The sequence below is a fragment of the Oryzias latipes genome, chromosome 16 (assembly GCF_002234675.1).
Source record: "Oryzias latipes chromosome 16, ASM223467v1".
Lineage (NCBI taxonomy): Eukaryota > Metazoa > Chordata > Actinopteri > Beloniformes > Adrianichthyidae > Oryzias > Oryzias latipes.
This window is the reverse complement of record NC_019874.2, coordinates 16,389,395-16,408,881: the sequence shown is the minus strand read 5'-3', so window position 1 is coordinate 16,408,881 and position 19,487 is coordinate 16,389,395. Positions and strand designations below refer to the sequence as shown.

Sequence of the window (19,487 nt, the reverse complement as noted above, 5' to 3'; positions counted from 1 at the left end):
ACTAGCTAATGTTTTTTATTTGTGTTTATAGGACAACCTTGGAGGAAACAGTAAGACAGCAATGATAGCCACAGTGAGTCCAGCTGCTGATAACTATGAGGAGACGCTATCGACGCTGCGTTACGCCGACAGAGCCAAGAGAATTGTCAACCATGCAGTTGTGAATGAAGATCCCAACGCTCGGATCATCAGAGAGCTCAGGGAGGAGGTGGAGAAACTCAGAGTCCAGCTCTCCCAGGCCGAGGTGAGACGACAGATGGACCATCGCAGATTGACAAAGCTCCCAAGTTCTCACACCGATTTTCTCCCTCAGTCTATGAAGGCTCCAGAGCTGAAGGACAGACTAGAAGAGTCTGAGAAACTCATTCAGGAGATGACGGTGACATGGGAGGAGAAGCTGAGGAAAACAGAGGAGATTGCCACCGTACGTGCACGACCCATACAAGCTGTAGTCTTACCGAGCGGCTTTTATTTGCAGTTACTGTCACAACCTGCTTTAACAGGAGCGGCAGAAGCAGCTGGAGAGCATGGGCATCTCCTTGGAAACCTCTGGAATTAAAGTGGGGGAAGACAAGTGTTTCCTTGTGAATCTGAATGCTGATCCTGCCCTGAATGAGCTACTGGTTTACTACCTGAAGGTAACACCGTTAAAGTTTTTAAACTAGTGTTTCTACTCTGCTTGTTTTTCCAGTTCAGGAAAGCATGTTACACAGTTTGGTTATTCATGTAGTTTATTTTATTTTTAAAGGTTTTTCCTTTTGTTTATTTATAATTTTTATTTATTTATCTGGATGTAAAATATAAATTAACTTTGATTTCTATATATTTGGAGCAACTATGAAAGTTAATGTGGTGACCTCCTTATTTGTCTCATAATGTTTATGTATATTAAGCAATCTAACTTCGTTATTTGACATTTTGAAAATGTATTTTTCCAACACGTCTTATGACACTTTTTCTTTAAAATTTCTATTTGGACAAAGACAAGAAGTGGACAAATAGGGAGAAAATGTTCACCCCCGATGATGATGAATCTAGAACACTTCTTAGTTTCCTCCGGTTGGTGCATTCCTCACAAACTTTACGGAAGGTTGCCAGTTGCTCCATTCGTTTTTTTTCTGCTGGAGTATATTTCTTTTCATGACCGGTGTTGACCGTTGACTGAGGCCCTGCAGCACGTGAGCACATGCTGCAGTGACTCAGATGGTGGTGGGAGAGCAGAGGGTGCACACCTGGAACAGCTCCTTGGAGGTGCTGTGAGAGCAGAGGCATGTGAGGAAGTAGTCCACGCATCCTGCAGAACAACAGGCCTAATCTCTGGGCTCTGTAGGGACCGTGAGGAGTGAGTGCTAATATGAAAGTCTGGACATTCTCTTGAAGGTAGAAAATCCTCCTCTGCACTTTCAGCAGTCCACGGTGGCTCAGTTTTACATTTGATTCGGCTCACCTGTAGATGGGGAATAGTTATATTCACAGGTTGATGGCTGTTTTGTGCCACATTTTCTGACTGAAAAGGCTTAAATGTTTATGTGTCTGAAATGTTTTATCATGCTGTTCTGCAGGAGCACACGCGTGTGGGTGCAGACACGTCTCAGGACATCCAGCTCTTTGGGATCGGGATTCAGCCGGAGCATTGCATCCTGGATCTCTGCCCAGATGGTGATGTCACTCTCACATCCATTGGGAATGCCAGGTGAGGTGTCTGTTCTTCTGCCTGTCCTCAATGGACGACTTCTTCTGAAAGCTCACCATGAGCTCATTCCTGAGGAATCTTTTGATCTAGGTTCATAGATTTCTATGTCAAAACTATGTTTATTTCCGTCTGCCAAAATAGAATTCATGTTCAGTCAGACGGTTTTCCTCTTTTAAAGCTGAAGATTAGATTAGATCTGTCTGTATTTTCCACAGGACTTGTGTGAATGGTGCCATAATTGATTCCTCGGTGCACCTGTGGCACGGAGACCGTATTTTGTGGGGAAACAATCACTTTTTCAGGTACAACTCCTCTTATTTTTGCTGCCAGTCGCTGAAACTTCATGAAAGTGCTGACTAGATATCGCTCTGATCTGTAGGATAAATCTGCCCAGACGAAAGCGGCGGGACCGTTTGAAGGAGTTGGAGAGAGCATCTCCCAGGGAGAGCTTTGTTGAGGCAGATGTGGAGACAGCCAGCGAGGCCTCCTCTGAGCAAGACTACAGCTACGAGTTTGCCCAGATGGAGGTCATGATGAAGACTCTTGGACACAATGGTACGTGGTGGTGAGCAGACAGGGGGTTGCCACGTTTTTGTTCGCTTGGTAATATAATATAGCAGATGTCTCTGTGCCCTCCTATGCAGACCCCATGCAGAATGTGGCCCAAGTGTTGGAGAAGCAGTACCTGGAGGAGAAGAGGATGGCTTTAGAGGAGCAAAGACTCATGTATGAGCGAGAGCTGGAGTCGCTACGGCAACAGCTCTCTCCTGAAAAGATGCCGCAGCATCAGCATCATCGCAGCAGCAGTGAGCGACTGACCTTCCCAACACACACACCGCATGGCAAGATGCCGGTGTGGACCGAGGAGAGGTCAGAGGAAAACACTATTAATGCACGCCATGAGTCTATCTTCAAGTCCTCATTGAATGTACATTCAATGAAAGAGGTATTCATCCTCCTCAGTGAATGCCTGCCTTGTAATGCATGACTGTGTCCGTTTGCCTGCATGTGTGGGAACCAGGGATGAGCTTTTTCGTCAGAGTCTGTCTCGGCTCAGAGAGCAGGTCGTCAAAGCCAACACTTTGGTGCGAGAAGCCAACTTTTTGGCTGAGGAGATGAACAAACTCACAGACTATCAGGTCACTCTTCAGATTCCTGCTGCCAACCTCAGTGCCAACCGCAAGGTAGGCTTGCTCACATTTATTAAATGACAAATAAAATCTAAACCTTTCTTTTTCTTTTTTTTTTTAAATGCGGAAGCCACTGAACTACAAATAAAAATATTTAAAAACTTGATTTCTTTTCAGCGTGGAGCTATGGTGAGCGAGCCAGCCATTCAGGTGCGGAGGAAAGGGAAGGGGACCCAGGTCTGGACCATTGAGAAACTAGAGAACAAGCTGATAGACATGAGAGACCACTACAGAGACTGGAAAGAAGGCACAGAAGAAAGGGTTAGACACTGAAGACCTTTGAAAGAAAATAAAGGAACACCAAATAAAAATTACCAATTTTTTTCTCCAGCATTACAAAGGAAATGGTAAACAGCCGGATCCGTTCTATGAGGCGCACGAGAACCACAACCTGATCGGAGTGGCCAACATTTTTCTCGAGTGCCTTTTCCATGATGTGAAGCTTCAGTATGCTGTCCCCATCATCAGCCAACAGGGAGAGGTGAGGGCTCACCACTCTGTCACAACCTGGTGTTCTCAGCTCTCATGTTCGTTTCCAAAATCAAATAATTTTTTACGAGTCTGCGTCAAGCGAGAAGTTGTAAAAAATTGTACACAAAAAAAAAAAAAATCCCACTTTTCTTTTTTACACAGGGAAGTACATTATTAGATTCCAGCTGCTGCTTATCGGTTCTTTCTGAATGAATGAACATCAACAAAAAAGAGAATTACCTTAAAAGTAGAAGTTATTACCCTGTAAAACTCATGTGGAAACTATGTTATGTTCACACTGCAGGCTGAAACGACCCAATTCCGATGTTTGTTTGTTTTTTTGCCCCTATGCGACCTGTATCAGATCTTTTCATGACAGTCTGAACGACACAGATCCGATCTTTTCAAATGCGACCCAGGCCACTTGGGTATGTGGTCCTGAATCCGATGCGTATCAGATCTTTTGAAATGCGACCTCCGTCTGAACGGCCAGGCCACATGAATCCGACCTGTACGTCATCGATATGCTACAAAAGTCATCATTCTGCGTTGAAGTAGGCGGGAACGAGAAAATAAACATCAATCATGGTGGACAATGCTGCTGAGAGACCAGTCAGTGGAAGGGAAGCAAGGTCCCCGATTTGATTAATATTTGGGGTGACAGCTCTATTCAGGCCAAACTCCAGGGCTCTTATCGCAACGGGGCGATTTTTAAAAGAATGTCCGAGCGTGGTGTTGAACCTTTCCCGCAAAGACTTTTCCCCCTTTCCAATAGTGGTCAGAAGCGCGGGGGACCCAGGGCGGATTTTCCTCCTGGGTTCTCTTCCCTGTTCGGACCCTCAGATTCTCCAGAGCAGGTTAATCAAGAGTCAATATCATTTATTCTGGGGGAAGCCTTTTTTTATTATTGTTCTCCTACCTCTTAAACACAGAACATAAATGCGTGCCCCCACTGCCCAGCTCATTCCCTGCTCTGCGCTGCATGCGCTCTCTCCTCTCTCTTACACACACACACACACGAACGCAGCCCCCAGCACATACACATCCCCATTCCACAACAGTGGGTACAGACGATCCTGGCTCCAATCCCTTCTTAAAATGAGAAAATTGTTACTGTGCTGCTCCTTTGTAAAAATAAATTTAATAATGCAAAAAGAGCTCTGCTGTTGACAACACTGTTGTTGATATCCATTGTTAATGTTAGCTACTTCCGCAAACGAGTGACGTCGTTCACCGTTGAGTACTCTTCTGCGCATGTGGGTCACTTCTGGGTCATTTCACGGTCACACAGGAGATCACAAAAGTTCGCATTTAATTGGAACTGTAAACGGCCTTGAAAAAAAATGGGATTCTTTCAAAAAATCGGAATTGAGCATTAAGCCCTGCAGTGTTAACGTAGCCATAGATGTGGAAATTCTTCAAATATATTTTCAAAGCTTAATGATTCACTGGCTGTTAGGAGGTTATTTACCAACTCAAATTTTGTTCCTATAATCTAAAGTCCCTAAAGTTTGAAGTTGTGGAGAAAGAAATGCAAGAAACTGGAGACTGGACAGAAACTTTGAATAGTTAACAGAAAATTGGCCTGGAAAACTACACAAGTATTATAATTAATTATAACAGTATACAAAAGTTATTTTTTCAAACTTCCTCAATTCAAGAATTGCTAAATATAGACAATACATTTAGAGAAATCAATGCTGCATTTATTGTTGCATATATTGCATATGACATTTATGTTTTATCTGTATCGCCTCACCATAACCCTCCAGAATTGATGTTTGTTTCGATTTGAAATACAAATAAAGTCGCTAAAGTATTTTTATTTTAATATGTTGATTATACTAAATAAGCCAAGCAGGAGGAATTTCTAAGTGGAAATATAGCTTGAAGTATTTTTTGTTTTATTTTTAAATTTCAAAATGGGTCAATTTGACCTAGAACATAACAGGAGGGTTAATCAAACCCTTGGTGTTTATGAAGATATCCAACTTCTACACAAATTGATAAAGTAAATAAATTCTGGCTGTGTTTGACTGCTGTGTGAACAGGTAGCTGGCAGGTTGCACGCTGAGCTGATGCGAGTTAGTGGAGCCGTCCCTGAGCGCCTCTCTGGAGGAGATGACTCATCTGAGAACTCCAGTGAGAGCAGCTGCTATGAGGTTATGGACACCAATGGAGAGATCGTGGTCATGGCCAAGAGGCTCACCTGCAGGGTGAGAACTTCTTCTTCTCCTGGCGTCAAAAACTTCAGAAAGAGATGAAACCTTAACCCGTCTGTGCTTGTGTCGCTGCTGTAGGTGCGGATCAGGGAGGCCACAGGGCTGCCGCTCAACCTTTCCAATTTTGTCTTCTGTCAGTACACTTTCTGGGATTATGGCGAGCCCATTGTGGTTCCTCCCATGGTTAGCCCTGACAGACCCTCCCCTCTTAGTCCGGATGCTCAGTTCACGGTCCAGTTTGATCACTGCAAGGTAACAAACGGGAGGCGGTATTCGCTTGACTTGAACTCCTTCCTTCAAACCCATTTCGTCTTTTTATCGACTTTTAATCCAGGATTACGTAGTGCCCGTAACAGATGAGTTCTTAGAGTTTATATCAGATGGAGCGCTGGCTATAGAGGTGTGGGGCCACCGCTGTGCGGGGAAAGGACGCCCACTGTGGGAGCTGGATGCACTGGAGGCTAAAACCCGGACCCTCAGAGACAGGTCTGCATTTGTTCACACCTCTGTACTTGCTCTGTGACTTCATTAACCCGAGTGTTTTCATGTTTAAGGTGGAGTGAAGTGTCCCGCAGAATCGAACTGTGGGCCTCCATTCAGGAGCTGAATGAGCAGGGCGAATACACCTCTGTGGAGCTGCAACCTGCTAAAGACATCAGCACGGGAGGAGTGTTTCAGCTCCGACAGGTCAGAGAAAAACCCAGACACTGTTCTGCTCAAACCTGCCAGCCTACACTAACCGCTGGCAATGAAATGCTGTTTTTGAGAGCAGGGTCACTCCAGGAGGCTACAGGTGTGTGTGAAGCCAGTCCAGAACTCGGGCACTCTGCCTCTGCTGGTGGAGGCTGTGCTGTCTGTTTCTATTGGCTGTGTTTCTGCTCGCTGCACCAAACTACAGAGGCCCCTCGACAGCTACCAGGTCTGTAACATGCACCCTGTGCAGCCTTTACACATTACCCAAAGACATTTCAATGAGATGAGCAATATTTATTTTTCGCAGCACTAAGTTGTTTCAGCCAACTAATGTTTAGCAGCTCTTGGGTTTCATCTTAGGTGACTTTTCTGAACTAAAATACATTAAAGATTTCTTTGGATCAGTCGAAGGGTCTTGCCTCTTTTGAACTGGTTTCTTCACATTTGACCAAGTGTCTTCTCTCCTACCAGAGAGAGGTGGAAGACGATATGGATAGTTATCAGGTACCCTCTAAGTCTCCTGCTGTTGCCCCCCCCCCCTTGCAGCATGAAGGAAACCCACTGACTGTGTTTTTTCACAACACCTTGTATTCGTGGCAAAAAGTCTGCTGACTAAAGAAAGTGTTTTTATTGAAACCGATGCACACTTGTAGTTCTCAACCACCCCAGCCCTGCTGTGGCAGTCCCCCCCAGTCGGCGCAGCACGTCTGCCCGGCTTTCTTATTCATGCTGCCGTTTGCTCATCACAGCTGACATCATTTCAACGCCACTGCATGGCTGCATGATTTCCCAGCACTCTGCATGGTGAACCCTTTGCAGCTTTCAAAAGCATTGTGCGGTTGGATTTAGGGCCTGTTGAGTGCAGTGGGGTGTGTGTGTGTGTGTGGGGGGGGTATCTGCTGTCTGTGGTTCTCTCAGGTAAGAACTTGGGAAGCTACAGTTGTATCTGAGTGTGTGACTGTGTGAGTGTGTGTTATTAAGGGTTGAGACTTTTTGCTCTTGTATGTTTCCAGGATTGGTCACTTTACTGCCCGGTCAGTTGAAGCTTTGATTATTATCCTTTTTTACCAAGTTTGGTTGTGGAGAAGATAACCTGCTCTATGTTATTAAAGACTCACTTCGATTAAAAAGTGATTTTTGTGTTTTTCTCTGATGATGGATATATCTACGAAAATTAAGCTCAAAACTGCATTTGTGAACATTTTTTATTTGAGTTGTTGTGAATCAGGAGCAGACGAAAACAATGGCGTTGAAAAAAGCTTATAGTCATTACATAGAAGCTACAATTGGCGGGCCAAAAGCTCCCTGCTCCGCTCTGTTCTGATGCAGCCACTCGAAGACGACTAAATCCACGTACGCCTTTGTTTTCCTCGTCTGAGCTGGCATCTGGCTTAAAACTGTATGGCTGGATAGCTCAAACATTGCTCGCCATTTTTGTTGCTTCCGGTGATGTTAGGTTGGGGGTGTGAGGGGCTGTAAGCTAGCGGGAGACCACATAAACAGATAAGCGATAGAAAGAGAGATACAATAAACAATACACCAAAAGAGTGGGATTTAGTTAGGATATTGAGCTTCATAAACACTCAAACCTCCCTGCGAGCACTTCTCTGCACCACCATCTTTCTCACTCATCCGGCTGACCTTGATTCCAGCGTCTGTCTGCTTCCAGGAGGAGGATCTCAACTGCATTAGAGAGCGCTGGTCAGACGCCCTTATCAAACGCCGCGAGTATCTTGATGAGCAAATCAAGAAAATCATTAACAAACATGGTAAGTGTGTTGACAGTTGAAAGAACATGATCAGCGTTTGAGATCAAAACGTTCCGTTCCCTCACCGCTCGCACCCAGAAAAGTCTGAGGAGGACATGGAGCGGGAAGCTCGGCTGGTGGAGCAGTGGGTTGGGCTGACTGAGGAGAGGAATGCAGTGCTGGTACCCACACCTGGAAGTGGCATCCCTGGAGCTCCTGCAGACTGGTAAGGAAAAAAAAATACTTTTTTCATAGTCCTTTGTTTGCTCCAATCTAACTTTCTTCATCTGCATAAAGGAACCCGGCTGCAGGGATGGAAGCCCACATTCCCGTCCTCTTCCTGGATTTAAATGGTGAGTTACATGGATGCTTTCATTCGAGGGTTCTGCTATGCAAGCACTTAAAAAAAACACCTTTGTGCCCCCAGCGGATAATCTGACCGTGAACGAGCAGCTGACCGGGCCACACGCCGCCGGCGTTAACTCCATCCTGCCCAAAGAGCACGGCAGTCAGTTCTTCTATCTGCCCATCATCAGGCACAGTGACGAGGAGGTGAGCCAGAACTTTACTGCCCTTATGTGGCCAAAAAGAGAACATTGTTTAAAAAAAAAAAAAATGCACCAAAAATGCTGTTTGAAGTTGAAGGTTGAAATTAAGAATTCAGTTGGTTGAGCCTTTAGGATAATTTCCTCTGGAAGGTTCAATTTTCAGTAAATTATTGAGCCACAAAAAAGCACAGAAACCGCACGAGGCAGTTTGGAAATAAGAAGAGAAAATAAAGAATTACCTAAATGTAGGACACTGTATTGTTGTGCAGAATGGTACTACCTCTCCATCCTTTACAGGTTAACATCTTCAACCAAAAGTTAAACTTTATTGCTCTTAAACTATTTCTTATGTCTCTCAAGTTGCAAATGACTTGAAAAATTCTGCCTAGAAATCTGGGTTTTTGAGCCCTGCTCTCGTGTCACAATTCTCTCACTTTCACAAATCTAGACAGGTCCGTCACAAATCTGCCCAGTGAAAAAGGTTTATTGTAAATAAATGTGACAGACACCAGTGAAGGAAGAAACGAAGAACCAACAACGCATACCATCGTCCTACGACAGAGTATTACGACTACCAGAAAAATCCATTTATGAGAGTAAAGTCGTCAAATTATGAGAAAAAAGTAATAATTTTACGAGAATAAAGTTGTTATATTGTGGAAAAAAAGGTTAAAAAATTTACGAAAATAGTCGTAATCTCGCATAAAAAAATTAGGGTCAATATTCTGTGATAACAAAGTTTTATTATTTTAAATTTATGAATTGAGAATTTACTAGATTGCAGTCATACATTTATGAGGCAAAAGTCTGTTTACAAAGAGAAATATAAAAAACAAAAAAAGAACCAATCTTGAGCTTCAGTATGAAGGACATAGAGCACATTGTAAGCGGTTCCTTCAGCGGTGGCTGCACAAAGTCTTTTTGTGAGTCAACATTGACTTATCACAAGTATAGGACATTCAAAAGAATGTTCAGGCAAGGAGCATTTTCAGAAGAAGATTCTTTAGCCACAAGAAGTGGATTTCCAGCAGGTGCACCGTTTACGTCTGCAGTACAGTTCCAGACACATGATGACACATGGATTCCTATGATAAACTAAAGCCTTATGGCAGCACCAGAAATGGGTGCATTGATGGATTTAGTAAAGTGGATGGAGGCTTACATAACCAGCATGGCTATTTCCTTGTAAGATTACGAGTATTTTTTTCCTCATTTTACGACTTTTATGCTCATAAACGTATTTTATTTTTATAGTGGCTTTATTACCTGTCGTACCATCCAGGAAAAGCTCACGTCATGTTTTTCTCAACAGTAAATGTCCGTTTTTTCTTTTCTTTTTCCATTTTTTGTCAGACACTTGAATTATTTTCCTCCTACAAATTACAGTCATACCACATTTTGATTACTATAAATCTTTTTTTGTTTTGGTGTGTGCAAGTTTGTGGACAGGTGCTACCACGTCACCTCTTCAGGAAGGGGGGGATTTAGTGAAGCCACATTTTAGCTTTTTAGTTTTGCTTCAAATTTTAAGTTTATCATCAGAATTATTTGGGGCTGCGCGGTGGAGCAGTGGTTAGCGCTCTTGCCTCACAGCAGGGGACCTGAACCAGAACATCAATGAGGGACCTTTCTGTGTGGAGTTTGCATGTTCTCCCTGTGCATGCGTGGGTTCTCTCCAGAGACTCCGGCTTCCTCCCACCATCCAAAAACATGCTCCATAGGTTAATTGGTTACTCTAAATTGTCGGCAAATGTGTATGGATGTGAAACTGAAAGGGGACAAAACGGGTTTAGAAAATGGATGGATGGAAATAGATAATTTAAAAGTTTAGCCAATTTTTCCATCCAGTCTCCCAAAAAACACAGTTGTGAATGATACCTGTGCATATGATTAAGGTATCTTCAGTCTTAACTTTCTATTAAAAATGTTCTTTTGTTGCCACATAACAGTCTTTTTGATCAGTAAAAGCTGAACAATGCTGCAAACTAAATTTAAAATACTGATGTGTTCTTCAGTCCTCAAAAGGTTTAAGTTTAAGGCTGCTGCAGCACCTTTAAGACACCACAACATAAAGCTCTGTACTATCGCCTCTGTGAAACATGGTGGAGGGAGCATTATGATATTAAAAGTATTTAGACATTTTGGGAGTTAGCATTCAAATGTATTATTTTGGTAAAAAATATAAATAGATTATGTTTTAATTTTACTTTTATGGTTTAGGTGAACATTTTTGTCACTTTTAATGAAGAAATAAAATCTTCCCAGTCAAAACTATCCTCTAAGAACTTTCATGTTTATCTTCTTAGTGGTTTAGAGAAAACTAACATTTTTTGGTTATTGTAATAGTAAAATGAAGCATTGAAAAAGAAAGTCTTAATGACAATACTTGTCTCATCCACCAGGTGCTGGCGGTTTGCTCCTGGGATTCCTCCATCCATGATTCTGTTCACCTGAACCGGGTCACCTCACCAAATGAGCGCATCTACCTGATCATTAAAGCCACGGTGCAGCTCAGCCACCCCGCCTCCATGGAGCTGGTGCTTCGCAAGAGGATTGCAGTGAACATCTACAACAAGCAGGTTCATACTGGAAGGGTTGAAGACAGTCTTCCTTCAGTAGAGGAGGCATCAGCGGCTGATGGGATGTTCTTCATTGATCAACGTGGTTGTGATTCCCTTTCATGTAGAGTTTTACTCAGAGCCTCAAGAGAAGAATGGCCCTGAGGAACATGCTGTACTCCTGCGGGGTGACTTATGAAATCGTTTCCAATATACCAAAGGTACAACTCTTCTCAAACTGGACTTTATCTAAATGTGTAGCATGCTGTTCCTCATCCCCTGGCTCTGTTTCATCCAAAAGGCCTCCGAGGAGCCAGAGGAGAGGGAAACCTTGGCTCTCATGGCTGCACGTGCAGACAGTGAAGAAACTCAGGATGGAGAAACCTACATTGAAAAGTACACCCGGGGGGTTCTGGAGGTGGAGAACATCCTGAGTCTGGAGAGGCTAAGACAGGTAGAAGATGATGGTTTGGCTAAATGTAGGTCAGACAGTCAGAAAGTCAGAACCTGATGAGTCAAACAAACTGATGGCCTCAGATGTGCTCCTGAAGCTGCTTTAGGCTTAATTAAGAAAAGGGGGAGTAAATTTCCCAGCAAATGATAGGATTGCATATTCTGATACTTCATACATTTCACCACTTCAGTAAAAATTAAGGATGGGGTGACCTTAGGGTCTTCACTTTTTCTGCAATATAAGAAGCCCAGATTAACTCCTAAATGTCAGGTTTTCTCGTTCTAAGTTGGTAAGCCCCTGTGTCTTTGACAGTGTTTTCCCAAAACCACATTACTATGTTTATCGCAAGGAAGTGCAATCTCAGACCACTGCCAAAATCTCTTTGCTTGTACTTTTTCTTTTTCCAGTTCCAACTCTGGAAAAAGAAAAAGTACAAGACTCTGTATGTATAAAAATAGATGTTTTTTTCTTTCAGCCCTCATGCTTTACGTTTAAAAATAATCAACAAACTGCAGAAACCGACAAAAATGTGTTGTTCGCAGGCCGTGACGGTGAAGGAAGCCCTCGCTGCTAGAGGGAGACATTTGAGAAGAAGCATCAGCACCCCAAATGTACAGCATGTAAAAGCACAACCCTTACTGCGCTGTATCCATGTGGACAACAAGCGTTTGACCTTATGAAACAGATGACCTCTTGTTGCTCTTTTTAGGCATCGTGTAGCAAAACCGACCTGACTGGCTGTGAGGATGAAGACTGCAAGGCACGTTAAACATCCTTTGGCACAATTTTAGACTCATTTTTTGCACAGATTTCTTTCTCTTTCATTTAAACTTGGGTTTAGAAAACACTTTATTGTGTGTGTTTTCATTATGTACACACTGAAAGTCATGTCAGTACATCTACTCTTAAATGAAAAGAAATCTGTTCTTGATTTTTTTTTACCCGGCTTTGGATCATTTGGCAAATTATATTCTTGATTAAATCTGCATGTTTTTCTACAGAATCACTACGAGCATGTGGACAACACCTGCTGTCACCCTCAGGAGGGCGCCCTTTGCACCACACCTGTCAAAAACAAGGAGAATGGAGGTAAAGCAGACACTTTGTAGCAGCCCTATGAAATGCTGGGCCTCCATGCAGGAAAACTTACCAAGCTATCCGTGCAGGCGTGCCTCCAGAAAGTCCTACTATTTTCAGTGTGAGCCCCTTCAAAGTCCTTTCGCCCCAGCCGCCGAAATTCCTCAAGTCTTTACTTCCTGTCAAAGAGGAGAACAAGACAAAGAAGGCGCAGGAGGTCCGGCCGCTGCTGGGACAAGAGGTAAAGAGGGATCACTTTTTTTTTTCTTTCAAACACATCTCAACAGTTTTTTGTCTATTCAGCGTCAATCCAAGTTTATTTTTGCTTTTGCTTTAAAGCACTTTTTTTTAACATCCAAACTTTATTGACTTTAACGAACTCATTACATCCTCCATTTCAAACCTCAAATGACCTTTGCATCACAGAACTTGTCAGAAGTTAACACTGAAGCTTTATTTTGTGCGATAACAGATATTTTCCAGATAGATTGTGGCTCTGTCCATTTTTTTTATTAACTGTTTTGCTAATAGAAGGTGGTGCAAGGACTTAAAGTGACAGCAAAGAAAAAACTGTTCAGACATAGCCATCAAAGCCATGGAAAAATAAAAAAAGGTGTGCCAGCTTTCGCTTATGAGGTAAAATCCTGTCAAAATCTCAAATCCCACAAATGCAGAGCAATAGTTGACCCATTACATTCACTCTTATTTACTGGATAGAAGCTAAAGCAGATTGCAGAAACAGTCTGTAAAAGACTACCTGGCAGTTTAAGTTTGGCAGGAACTGGGTTAACCTTTGATGATTGTATTGTTCTCATTTTTAGGTGGTGAGATAAACTTCAGTTATCAGACAGGACTACACATTTCTCTAAAACGCTTTCTTATGGTTTACAGATTGTCATCATCTCACCACCGTGTATCCTGTTGCACATGAGCTGTGTTCCAGCTCTCACTCACAGAACAAAAACCTTTACTTTTCTAGAAGTGGCTATGGTTGACGCTCTGCATTTTTCTTCAATAAACATTCATTTGTTGTTGCTCGTTTGGGCCAAATTTGCAGAGCTATAAAATGTTAAGAGATCAGACGAGAGTTTAACTGCAGTCTTTAAGGCACTCCCACGAGATAAAAAGTTCTTAACGTTTAGGACTCCTCAGGCCCTGGTGCCTTGTGATGCATCCAGCTGCATGTCACTAACTGTGGAACTGAGCTCCATGCATGTTGTGTGTGACTGTGAAGTGTGTGTTGTTCTGACCCGTCAGCAGAGCATGCGCTCATGTGTGGACAGCCCTGCACTGCTCCCCTCTCCCTGCCCCTGGCATCGACCCAGGGCAGGCAGCGAGGGCCACTGCAAGCCTTCCACCCCCACCAGCAGGCAGCTCAGCCTCACACTGCCACACACTGCAGTAAGTGCTACACATGCACGCAAACACTGGTTGGCTAGTACTCAGCATGGAGAAAAAACAAAAAAATCAAGGCTTCCCGATCAAAAGTGAAACATTCTAACAATTTGAATACAGTTTTGATCTCCGGACTTGAGTAAGTACAAAAAAAAACATTAAAGTGAGTAAATAAGCCCTTCCAAACGTAATTAAGAAGCATGTTTGGAAGAATTTAGCCAGAATAATAAAAGTAACTTTTGTCTTTAACAAATGGAATGCAAATCAGAAAACTATGCAGACAAATGCTTTCTTCTCAACCTTCTCTGCAGAGCTTGCATGAACTCACAGCCTCTAATACAGCTTTTTTTCTCCATTGTGCCAAATCTAGGCAGCAACGTTTGGAAGAAAATTGGGAATTTCAGTTAACCCCTTAAACACCGGAGTTGCAGCGCCAAGTTCTATGAATTACTGTAAACCCTGAACCATTTACACAATTAACATAATTCCAACGGAGAAAAGCAGCTTTGGGCTGATATGCAACACTTTACTAGCGTAAAATGTTAATTGCTCAAAGCTGCTTTTGTCAGTTTCAGAATGTTTTAGAGTTACTTTAATTTTGTTAATGCGTTGGTTGAAGAAGAGTTATGGTACGTCCAAGACCATGTGTAATGTAGATGTTGCCGGTGACACCTTCGGTGTTGAAGGGTTAAATCCCTGTAACGAATGTGGACTCCAGAAAAAATAAAAGTCTTTTATTTATAAAACTGTCGGCTGACGAGAATTATACAACTATGTTAGTAGTACTGTGTCCTCCAGGGGTTTTTTCTCCCCCAAACAAGTTCCAAATAAGATATTTACATGGTGAAATATCTGAAAATCTGTCTTCAGAATCTCCCGTTAAATGTGATTTTATTTGGATTGGATGGTGTTTATGTAACATCCTATCTGGGATGTAATCTTCATAAATTAGAATTGGAAGGTTCAAATGAAGTTTTAAAGCAACAAAAACACACTTGCACAGTCCAGCTCATCCATTTGTTCATTTGTCATTATCACTTTTTTTTTTTACCATTTTCATCATTTTATCTTGTATTTAAAGTTCTCAAAAACATTTTTTTTAACTCTTTTGTTAAAATGTCATCTTTGGAGTTGCTTTTCTCACCGCTCCTGTTTGGATCAGCAGGACTCCGATGAGGAAGAACCCAACATGGAGGTGACTCGGAATCTAAATCCAGGCTCGCAGGACCGAAGCAACTTCCAGCCTTACATCCCAGAGGAATTTGCAAATTTTGAAAACTACAATGCCACCCTGGACAACCAGGAAAGTGCTGGCTCTGACCCGAAGGGTAGCCAATGCGGAGGTGGAGAAGTATCCCGAAGCCCCACAACCAGCAGCTGCACCAGTGGCTACTTCTCACACAGTGCCTCCAATGCTACTCTGTCGGATGTGCCTTTCAGTGCCAGTGAGAGCTCTGACCGCCTAAGCTGCACCTCCAGAGAGTCCCACGACCCTCCCAGCTGCCCGCCAGGCAGAAGCTACCTCCAAGCCAGAAGTCTTTCAGGAGGCAGTGAAGCCCAACAGCTGCCCCCCTCAGCTCCCCAGCTCGGGCCGTCTCCCTCTGAACCAGTGAATATTCCTAACTGCACAGATCCACTGCCTCAGAACTGTGTCCTCAGCACCAGCCAGGAGTTCACTGACTTTAAAGGAGCTGATGATGGTTTCGGGGAGGGGGAATTATCACATTTCACTCAAGAATGGCAAAAAAAGGGATCTCAGTTTTCTGAAAAACACCAGGAAAGAACTGACATGGAATTATGTCACACTGACATTCAGCCCTGCTCTGACGTCGCTAATGAGACTTCTGTTAAGGATAAAGTAATGTGCAAACGTTCCTCCCCTGAGGACAATGCAAGTGTGTCTGTGCTCAGCCCAGACTCCTCAGTCAAAGCCCCCAGCCCAAGCGCCCCGCTTTTAGGTCCTGCTTCATCAGCACTTTCAGCATCAGCACCATCCTCTGCCAGAGCTCCAAGAGCAGGCGGAGAACCTCCCATCCAAGAGCCAGCCCAAGGAGACCTACCCCACGGGAGTCCCTGCCCCAGCCCAAACCCCAGCAGTGCTGAACCTTCTGGGGACTCCAGCGGCGAGGAGGGCACCCCTGTAGCCCAGCTTCCTGACTGGATGGCACCAGGGGAACAGGTTTGGGTGGGGAAGAGGAGGGGAACAGTCCACTATGTTGGAGGGGTGGAGTTCGCGAAGGGAATTTGGATCGGCGTAAAGCTGGACCTGGCAGTAGGTAAGGCTGCTTCAGTCACCCTGTTAGTGCAGCAGTGATTCCAGCTAAAACTCGCATTTTTATTTGTTCAAAATGTTATCAGGCATATTTTTTCCCAAGAAACCACTCAGTCAACACTGATAAAATAATACAGTCCAGCCTTTTGTGTCTGAAACTGGCTAAACGTTGAACCTTTCTGACCCTCTTTTAGGTAAACACAACGGCACTGTGCAGGGGAGAGTGTACTTCCGCTGCCCTGCGGGTCACGGTGTGTTTGTGAAACCATCTCGACTCACCAAAGGGCCGCCCTCAATGGAGACGGACACCCAGACTCTGATCAGATAGGACCCAAAGAAGGACTGCGGAGCAGCAGGGCTCCCCAAAATGTTACCCAGATCTCTGCTCTGACCCCAACTCATTAAAGAGCTGACATGTTCTGCTGGCCTGGAGGCTTTGCTGGATCATATCGTAGCTGTGCATTTAACGAGGATCATATCGTAGCTGTGCATTTAACCAGGGGGTTTTGTAGTTCACTAAAGAAATCACTATGCACAGATCTGAGTTTCATATGTGGTCATATTTTTATAAACGACACAGGTTTGAACTCTATCATCCACCTGCATTTCTTTAAGCAGCAAACATATTTATATATTTTATATTCTTCTAACGAAGCAATGTGGGATTTAAAGATCAGGAATGTACTACTGTTATTATACATTGATATTTACATCAATATATGTCAGGGCTAACCAAAGAACTACGGTTCCATATCTGCTGTTACATGTGATGTGCTATTTTTTTTTTTATAACATGCATTCATGATGAAGCTTAGTGCCATATTTCTAGGATTTGCGCCGCTATGGTGACATGGAATCTGCGAAAGCAGCTTCCAATGATCCGTACTGTAGTGATCCCCGTCGAGCAGCAGACTGTTGGGAAGCTTGCACTGGAAGGGACTCCTGGAGCGTTCAGACCGTCTCTCGGACGGGTGAAAAAAACGAGTAAATGAAGACTTGTGTGTGGCCTCTCCAATCAAGTATAGAAAGGCAAAGCGTTGGAGAAATGGATGCCTTAACGTCAGGTTTGCTCATCAAGGCACATAAAACCCAGACCGCTCGGTGACGACGCCACTGAGTCACAAACTGTTTGGACCTGTGTTCAGAATCCTTCTGCGTTGTTGACTGAAGAACTGAATCCCTTTTTTTAACTGAGTGTTAAAAAGGTTGTAGGTTATTTTCAGCTGCAGGACTGAAAAAACATCTAATAGTATCAGAATGTTGCTGCAAACTACTTGTAATGAGAGAACGATTTGTCCTATGAGCTTTCTTTTTATGGAAGTGATGAACTGTGGAGCTGACTAGACATAGTTAAATATTTGAGCTAAAATCTCAAGTAAAAAGAAAGAAACCCTGAGACCTTACTTTATAGAAGAAAACTAAGCTGCTCTCCTCACAAGGAGCTGTAAATAGAAATGTATTTGAACATAGTATTTACACTTTTTATGTACAGTATTGTATTTATGATCTACCTGTTTTAATGGGTATTAAATGTTCTAGAATAGAACATTTACAATCAAAGTGTGTGCTGAGCCTTCATTCAACTCAACTTGTGCTTTTTAGTTAGTTTCTTTAGATTTAAAATGTGATAACTTTGATTTATCTATGAGAATTTTTACCTGACAAGAAAAAAAATGATACATTATAAAATAGGATTTTTACATAAAAAAAATAGAGAAATACTATTTTACATCCCAAAAAAAGGTTTCCTAAACTGGAATATCTAAATATTTGAATCCCCTGGTAAGATATCACCTACATTTAAAGCATCCTGGAAAAGTAATATTCATATCTGACTTGGAGTCAGTCAAACAAGCTTTATGCTTACACCCCAATGGCTATAATAAAATGTAAAAATTAAACATAACTGTCACAAAACAATAAAATGTTTAACTCCTAAAATCAATATTATTATTTCAGATGGATTCTTAATTATTTGAAGTAAACATTTTTTTTTCTGTAAGATGACAACCTTCTGATATTGGCAGGAAACTAGAATATGACGATTGGTAAATGGTGTATACTGATATAGCCCTTTACTGGAAGGACCAAAGTGTTTCATAGTCACAGTCCCATTCGCCCATTCTCACACACACTGATGGCGGCTCCGCAGCCGAACACTGGTACCAAGGATATTTTGACACATGGATGGGTAAGGTGGGAACAGCATCTGGGATTTTCCGATCAGAGGTTGACCGCTTTAGAATCAACCAGAAACATTTGTTAAATTTCTATCATTTTGTAATGTCCCCCCCCCCAATTACCTTTTTGGGGATTTTTAACCTTTCAGAACCCAGACCATAATTATGTGGGATATACCACAGACCAAGTGGACCAAAGGACACTTCTCTAATGTTTTTTTTTTTTCTGTTACACTGGTGTCAGCAAATTCTTTGTTAGTTTTCTTCTCTTTCAGATAGTTTTTTGACCCTTGGGAACAGGTTTTCTGCCTAAATGTTTATTCGAATTAAAATTATACAGCATCTAACAAAGTGATGGATTTTTCATTTTTACAAAACTTCTACTTTGTGACAGTAAAAAAATGCTATAAACAGAGTTTAAGCAGGTTATTTCAAACGAAAAGCAATGAATACTAAAACAGCTGTGCTTGGCAGCCAAAGAAAGTCTTTGAAATGGAATCACATTTAAGGAGCATGCTTTTGTGGAGGGGCCATCATAAAGACCAACTCCAATAAAAATTGTGTTTTTAACATGTTAATGTGACATTTTTCTCATGATGGAGGACATATATAAAGAAATTTAAGCTTAAAACAGCATTTCTGAGTATTTTTGTATTCAAATTGTGAATTGGGAAAAGACAAAACAATGCAGTTGGGTACAAGCCTGCAGCAGTGATGTAGGTGCTACAGTCGGTGGGCCACAAGCTCCCTGCTCAGCTCCATTCTGATGCAGCCACTTGCAGAGGATTAGATCCGTGGACGTCTTCGTTCTCCTCGTCTGAGCTGGCATCTGGTGTAAAACTGTATGGCTGGATAGCTCAAACATTTTCTCGCCATTTTTGTTGTACCATTTTTGTAATGTTAGGTTGGATGTGTGAGGGGCTGTAAGCTAGGGGAGAGAGTGTAAATAAAAGGATGATGGGAAGTGAGGGAAGGCTTACTCCACA

The 19,487-nt window shown here is 42.7% G+C and overlaps 1 protein-coding gene and 1 long non-coding RNA gene across 9 annotated transcripts in view; one reads left to right on the top strand and one right to left on the bottom strand.

Moving 5' to 3' along the window:
- Positions 1-17,881, top strand: part of kif13a (kinesin family member 13A) — a 37,236-nt gene extending 19,355 nt beyond the window's left edge. The window contains exons 11-40 of one of the 7 annotated variants that reach the window (XM_020710143.2): positions 32-244; positions 314-424; positions 504-638; positions 1,563-1,693; positions 1,909-1,995; positions 2,073-2,248; positions 2,338-2,563; positions 2,715-2,877; positions 3,001-3,144; positions 3,215-3,364; positions 5,406-5,570; positions 5,655-5,828; positions 5,911-6,062; positions 6,131-6,263; positions 6,349-6,495; positions 6,741-6,773; positions 7,939-8,038; positions 8,117-8,243; positions 8,315-8,370; positions 8,445-8,569; positions 10,968-11,144; positions 11,252-11,344; positions 11,425-11,577; positions 12,120-12,197; positions 12,287-12,337; positions 12,579-12,666; positions 12,744-12,895; positions 13,915-14,055; positions 15,212-16,325; positions 16,516-17,881. In XM_020710143.2, coding sequence (XP_020565802.1) covers positions 32-244; positions 314-424; positions 504-638; positions 1,563-1,693; positions 1,909-1,995; positions 2,073-2,248; positions 2,338-2,563; positions 2,715-2,877; positions 3,001-3,144; positions 3,215-3,364; positions 5,406-5,570; positions 5,655-5,828; positions 5,911-6,062; positions 6,131-6,263; positions 6,349-6,495; positions 6,741-6,773; positions 7,939-8,038; positions 8,117-8,243; positions 8,315-8,370; positions 8,445-8,569; positions 10,968-11,144; positions 11,252-11,344; positions 11,425-11,577; positions 12,120-12,197; positions 12,287-12,337; positions 12,579-12,666; positions 12,744-12,895; positions 13,915-14,055; positions 15,212-16,325; positions 16,516-16,649 — 4,929 coding nt within the window. In that variant the 3' untranslated portion in view covers positions 16,650-17,881. Of the gene's footprint in view, positions 1-31; positions 245-313; positions 425-503; positions 639-1,562; positions 1,694-1,908; positions 1,996-2,072; positions 2,249-2,337; positions 2,564-2,714; positions 2,878-3,000; positions 3,145-3,214; positions 3,365-5,405; positions 5,571-5,654; positions 5,829-5,910; positions 6,063-6,130; positions 6,264-6,348; positions 6,496-6,740; positions 6,774-7,938; positions 8,039-8,116; positions 8,244-8,314; positions 8,371-8,444; positions 8,570-10,967; positions 11,145-11,251; positions 11,345-11,424; positions 11,578-12,119; positions 12,198-12,286; positions 12,338-12,578; positions 12,667-12,743; positions 12,896-13,911; positions 14,056-15,211; positions 16,326-16,515 lie in introns of all 7 variants that reach the window. The other 6 variants (XM_011485182.3, XM_011485184.3, XM_011485183.3 and 3 more) reach the window with 6 other exon arrangements.
- LOC110016651 lies at positions 7,457-8,215 on the bottom strand. 2 transcript variants are annotated; one of them, XR_002291966.1, is made up of 3 exons: positions 8,104-8,215; positions 7,911-8,001; positions 7,457-7,749 (listed from the first exon to the last, which is right to left on the bottom strand). It is a non-coding gene; the product is annotated as an uncharacterized LOC110016651 (long non-coding RNA). The 2 variants fall into 2 exon arrangements; XR_002875012.1 differs by having other exon boundaries at positions 7,457-8,001.
- Positions 17,882-19,487: the final 1,606 nt, after the last annotated feature.